Source organism: Purpureocillium takamizusanense, chromosome 8 (genome assembly GCF_022605165.1).
Source record: "Purpureocillium takamizusanense chromosome 8, complete sequence".
NCBI lineage: Eukaryota > Fungi > Ascomycota > Sordariomycetes > Hypocreales > Ophiocordycipitaceae > Purpureocillium > Purpureocillium takamizusanense.
In genome coordinates this window covers 379,851-386,185 of record NC_063075.1, presented here as the reverse complement: position 1 = coordinate 386,185, position 6,335 = coordinate 379,851, and the positions used below count along the sequence as shown (strand labels likewise).

At 51.9% G+C, this 6,335-nt stretch overlaps 2 protein-coding genes across 2 annotated transcripts; one reads left to right on the top strand and one right to left on the bottom strand.

Moving 5' to 3' along the window:
• JDV02_008155 (uncharacterized protein) lies at window positions 1-1,137 on the top strand (the record flags this gene model as incomplete). Its single annotated transcript, XM_047989726.1, has 1 exon — window positions 1-1,137. One exon carries the CDS (start codon window positions 1-3, stop codon window positions 1,135-1,137), a length of 1,137 nt encoding a protein of 378 aa, XP_047845731.1.
• An 841-nt stretch (window positions 1,138-1,978) lies between these two features.
• CHT4_5 (Chitinase) lies at window positions 1,979-3,427 on the bottom strand (the record flags this gene model as incomplete). The annotated part of the gene is made up of 4 exons (XM_047989725.1): window positions 1,979-2,961; window positions 3,020-3,069; window positions 3,127-3,225; window positions 3,279-3,427. The coding sequence occupies 4 exons, from the start codon at window positions 3,425-3,427 to the stop codon at window positions 1,979-1,981; spliced, it is 1,281 nt and encodes a 426-aa protein (XP_047845730.1).
• Window positions 3,428-6,335: the final 2,908 nt, after the last annotated feature.

The following is a 6,335-nucleotide window of genomic DNA, read 5'->3' as shown; positions in this document are numbered from 1 at the left end:
ATGTCCACAGCTCGCACGACCACGGCCATCAAAGGCCGGCATACTGCGCCAGCCAGGCCTGCTGGCCAGCCGGAGAGCCTCAAGCCGCCCTCCATATCGCATGCCAACCCCAAAGACTCGATGAAGTCTACATGGCGTCGTCAAAACCGCTCAGAGTGGACCATCTATCATTGGTTCTATGAGCTTTTGGGAATCCATCCCACGCACCTTGACAGACACATTCCGATCCACCAAAAGACCGACAAGGTACCCCATATGCACGAGCGTTCACTGCATTCCTGGGTGCTCCTTCATGCCTTCATTCCGATACTCCTGCAGCACCTCTACGTCACCTGGACCGGACGAAACTTCACGGCCTTGCAGGCCTTTTTCTTCTACAGCGCCGCCTACAAGCTCATCGCCATCCACGAACTGCATATCCTCCGCCGCCTCGGCCATAACATAGGTTTCCTGGACGGCGATGCGCACGAGCGCGACGGCATTCCCGATGTCGGTGTTAGCAAGGTCGTTTTCTCGCTCGTTTCAACCTCGACCTTCCGACCAATCGCCACCGTCTTCCTCAGTTACCGCTACAGCCAAGCACCCGCAGACATGAACTGGCTTTGGCTGCCGCTGGAAGCCGGTCTGTACGGCATCATCCTCGACTTTTGGTTCTATTGGTATCACCGCCTGATGCACGAGGTCGGGAGCCTTTGGCAGTACCATCGCACCCACCATCTCACCAAGCACCCAAACCCGCTGTTAACTTTATACGCCGATTCGGAGCAAGAGTTCTTCGACATTCTTGGCATTCCGTTACTTACCTACTTCTCTATGAAGGCTATGGGTATGCCTATGGGATTCTACGAGTGGTGGATTGGCCATCAGTATGTCGTCTTCGCTGAACTTGCCGGTCATAGCGGTCTGCGCCTCCATACATCGCCACCCAATCTACTCAATCCGCTACTGCAATGGTTCAAGTGTGAGCTCATTATTGAAGATCACGACTTGCATCATCGTAAGGGTTGGAAGACGAGTGGCAATTACGGCAAGCAGACCCGTCTATGGGACGTTGTTTTCGGCACCTGCAAGGATCGCATCGAATGCCAAGACGACAACATTGACTGGGAGAACACAGTTTCCATGCCACTCTTTTAGACATCCTTTCTTTGCTTTGAAGAGGGCCTGGTGGGGTTTATGGAGAGCGAGACTGCCTGCATGGGGAACTACTCCGTGATGTGGACATGGAATGGAGCGCCGATCAACGATTTGATGAGAAATTAAATAGCGTTTGCACATCGCTGCCATGTGGAACTGACGATCGTACTATGAGACGTATGATTCAAGATACCAATTCAATCTTTGCAGTACTTGCTGCTTGTCTTTACGACGACAGTCTTGGGCTCTGTCCGCTGAGCAATGTTGTGTAATGCATAGCGTATAATGACCACGAACAACGCTTACCCTTCTGACTTACATTGAAACTCCTCTGTCCCCCAAGTGGTTTTAGTTTGCTCCCACTTCATAAGCACCTTTGGTCCAAGAAACTTCTAGTCTTATTGAAAGCGCGCCGTTGGTGTTCCTCGAGCGAGGTTGTCCAAGCCTCCTGTCCACCACTGGGAACTTTTTGACAAGCGTCTCTGAGCGAGTTCTGCACCATGTCTAATGCTGCATCTCTAGAAACTGCGCTGATCCATGGGGCGGTTATATCCAGCCACTTCTCCTCCATACGAGACAACCCCAAGAGTTATCAACATTATTGCAAACATACAAGCACAGAGCTCTAGCCAAGGCCAGTGACTCGTCCTTGCCGACTGCCAAAGAGAGTCAATGAATATATCCACCGTTCAACAGAACAGAGTAGGATAAAAACAAGAGGATACGTGCTTCACCTCGCGCACTGTTTGCCATTGGGACGAGAAGATAAGTATATGTAATGTGCTCCGCAAGGGCTACCACTATGTACGTCGGGCGTTGTGGTGTCTTCCAGCCGTCTGATCTACTGAAGGCCCTTCTTGATATTGTCGTACTTCGAGTTTGGATAGCTGAGGCAGTTTTGGGTCGAGTCAGTCTGGCCAAGAGAGGATTTGCTGGTCTGGATGAGCGAGTCCTGGCCCTTTTTGTCCGAAGATGCCTCCCAGAACATACTGCCGCCGAGGCCAAGGCCTTTGAGGTACGAAACCTTGGTCTTGATCATATCCGGCGTATCGTACGATATGAGCTCCTGCGTTGAGGAATCATAGGTATAGTAGCCCTTGGCGACGTCATCGTACATCAGTTTAGCCCCTGCTTTCGGGAGGACTTTGTAGTCCCACAGTCCATTTTCCCAGGAGCCGCTTCCGACACCCGTGTATGGCTTTCCAATACCCGCGGTCTTCTGGAACGAGCGGCCGTAGATAGGCATGCCAAGCACAAGCTTATTTGCCGGAATGCCGCCCTTGATATAGTCCTTGACAGCGAGGTCGGTGTCAAATGGTGTCGCATTCGGGTTCTGAGGGTTCTGGTAGATGTTGGCGTCGTGCCCGCTAAAGTTGCTCCAGCTACCGGCAAAGTCGTATGCCATGAGGTTGACATAGTCCAGGACCTGGCCCATCTCAGCAAGATGAAGCTTCTTGTAATTATCAGGGCCAGCCGGTGCAGCAATAGAGAGTTGGAAATGATAACCATTGGCGTATTTGGCCGAGTATGCATCGAGCTCATCGCGGACGGCCTTGAGCAGTAGAACGAAGTTGGCAGCTTGCGTATCATCGGCGGGGTACTCCCAGTCAACGTCAATGCCGTCAAAACCCCAATCCTTCATGAATGCGACTGCAGTCGTAGCGAAAGTCTTTCTGCCAGTGGCGGAACTGGCGGCAGCAGGAAAATTGGTTGACCAAGTCCAACCGCCGATGGACAGCATGATCTTGAGGTTACGGTTATTCTTTTTCAGCAGATACATTTGCTTAACGCAACCATATGCGTTATTTCCAACATCATTCCAAGCTTTCATGGGTTAGTCAAGTCTCTAATTTCAGCCCAGATTCTTGGGGAAGACACATACAGTCGTTCGGGTAGTGCTTTTCAATGTCGGCGTAGGTATCGCCGGAGAACCTACGCACGCGTCAGCTAAGCCCAGTGGTTTTGATACAGTTCCACGACGTGACATACACAGTTCCGTCAGCGCGGAGATTGAGAAACGCATAGAATACATGGGTGAGGCTTGAAGCAGGCAAGTCGGCTGGCTGGTAGTTGCGCCCATATATGCCCCTAAAATTTCACTCTTTAGCAGTTGTTTCAAGCGATTGCTGATTTCCACTCACCAGTTGACAAAATAGACGCCGTTAGCAGAGCCACTGGCTCGCTTAGAAACCTCGCCATCAGCAGAAGTCGATATAGCAGCACCAGATGCAACAGACGCAACTTGCAGCAAGGCAAGTGCGACAATACACTGTATCAAGTAACGAAGCATGGTGAAAAGTTTGGCTCCTAGGGCCACAAATGTATTTATGTGCAAGAAGTCAAAGGGTGGAAGGAGAAGCCGATGCCGTTCATAATTCGATCTCGACGAGGACAACGTCTACATATAGTCCCCCGGAACCCAGCAGAAGCCGGATCAGTGAAGGTTAGAAGAACTGACCTATCTGATCATTGGAGGATGGATCCAAAGGAAACGTTGCTAGTTGAAGGGTTCATACTAATCTGAGTGTCCATGCGTGACGATTGATGGCCTGGGACTGAGGCCACAACGGTGGGGGTTATGAGACACTGCTACCAGTAAGTCAGTCGGGTGATGCGACGGTAGGTTCGACGACTTGAGTTTGTATGGTATAGCTTCCTTAAAGCTCAGTCATGCCTTTCTAGGCAGGAGGGCTGGCCAAGGCTTGTCTTGAGTTACATGGTCTGGCCCGCACCCAATCTGTGCTGTCATCCCTAAAGAGCCCGCTACAGTGACACGGTCCCAGAAATCGAATAGTCGAGTTTGCTGTGCCTAGACAATCGCCGAAATGTCATGTGCTTTAGCTACAGAGGCTACCTGAGCCGGGGCTAGTCTTCTTTCGCACGTTCCCCCGGTCAGCTACTGGAGCTGCTGACATGGAGTCTCATGTTGGGCGTTCAACATCGACTTGAGCAGTCGGAGTGTGCCGGCGAAGGCAGTGCAACTCTACCAGTAACAGCAAAGATAAATCCGGAGTAAAGAGTTAGCTACATGTATGATCGCAATCACACACACAGGCGCGCGACAGACAGTTGCACGCGATAGGAAACGATCCAATGGCGCCGGTGGTCTTTCGCGAAGTCGAGGCCCCCCTCCCCGCCCAACCCCCAACCCATCCACCCACCCACTTAGCGCCCACGCTCTCCTTGCGGCTGTAAAGCAAGGAGCACGTTGCCTTTCGCGGGGGGACGGAGCCTTGGCTGGATGCGGCAGTTGGATCAAGAGATGAGATAAGGGGTCTGGTGGTGAGGCCAGACTAAGGCAAGCGAGATTGAATGCCAGGCACCTCCGTGCACACTTACAAAGTAGTCTTCCACAGGCACGCACGCATCTGATTTGGTACCACGGATATGCACGTATAAAGCACGAAGGATGGTTGGCACTACGTTCGTGCTAGAGTGAGTGAGCATCTCTCACACGTCGAGGGAGGGCGCTTGCGCAGGTTACAACGTTACCAGCCTGGCGACACGTTTCCGGGCTGGGCCGCAATCTCAGCTGACCACACTCGCACATAGTAACGAAGGCCAGGTGATGAGGTTCGGACGCGGGAGAGTGTGACGCCTGACCAGTCGCCCGTTGGGCTGGCTGGGCTAGCATGGATGACCATGCCTTCGAAGCCCCTCCGGACTGCGTGACGTCTGAGGCCCAAGCCACTGGCTCGATCGAAGCAAGTGGTGACACCTAGTGCCGAGATAGATTTCACTGTTCTCTAAGGTTTTCTAAACTAAAAAAGGCCTACATTCTCGTCGACGCCTTTATCGACTAATGTGCTTCCTGAGAAATCTCGTGAGTTGTGCCGAGCATTGCTAAGCCCCCTGGGACCACTAATAAGAGCCCCTGTGGCGAGCCCCAATTCTAGCGGGCCACGAAGCATACTGCCTTTAGTAGGCTCAACCGCACGTAGCTCACGATGGCTTCAATTGCTGTCGCAGCCTAGTAGCCCAATATATAGCCCTCGATGGCTTGAATTACGCTGCCGGGCCGCTGGATCTAATCGGTAGGAGACAGTATGGCACTCCAGGCCGGGCCTAACAGGGTTTAATAGGGTAGTAACAGCGAACGCGGGGCCGTAGTTAAATACCGATCTTAAAGCGAAGCATATAGAGATCAAGTACGCCTCCATGTTCTGTATCAGACATACGGAGCGTGCACTACGCACGCTTTGCCAACTACGCCCGCCGCGGACAGTTGGACTCAAAAGAGCCCTGTGCAATTTCACTTGGCCGTGCTTCCGTGCGCGTTGGGAGCATAGCTACGGCACGATATAACGCGTTGCAAATATCTCTCTAGGTGCACGGGACTCTGGTTCAGAGCAGTGTCATGTTGTTGGCCGCCAACGTCCCTAACTCGTTCGCCCAGCGCTTGCCTGAAGGACAACCCTACATAGCCAGCTATTGATACCTAGGATGCCCTATACAGTTCTATATGCCTTCTCACGTAGAACAATTTCCTTTCCCGACAACAATAATATATATCGATCATGAATAAAGAGCCGCCGGTACAGCTATTTCTACTTATTTACTAACAAAATCAAGACGCCCTGTATATAATGTAATAACAGGCTCTAAGAAGTCCATAACAAGCAGTCTGCCATTGTCTCCCCAGGCCGACTTCATTTAGCTTGCAAACACATGCCCTTGCAGCCCTTGATATCATCTTGCCATGAGATCTGAAGATACCCTGAACCACTCGTTCTAGTTGCAAATCCACAAAACAAGCATTTATTCTTTAAGAAAGCTGCCAGTGCTAAAATGCTTGCAGCTGAGGCTCGGCATCTTTCAAACGCTACATATGCCCCTATCTCCGTCTGATCTGGGTAGACTTGATGTGCAAAAGTCGAGCCGAAGCCGCACCGACTCCAGTCCCGGGCATGGAGACGAGCGAGACCCGATTCACACCGCGTCACTTGTATCCGCTACCTTGTCCCGAAGCCCAATCTTTGTTCGCGTTGGCTAGATATGTGTGTAGCGGCCGGTGGCGATTGCCACGCTGCAATCGCCGAGTCCAGCGTTATTTCCATGTTCCAGTCATGATCCATAATACGTGCTATTCCACACCAGCCAAGTTGCCGCGTCGAGAAGCTGATTGCCCAAAAACGCCTTCCTCCACCCCCTAAACACACACACACAATGCCTGGGACCAAAAGACTCGGCTCCGACTC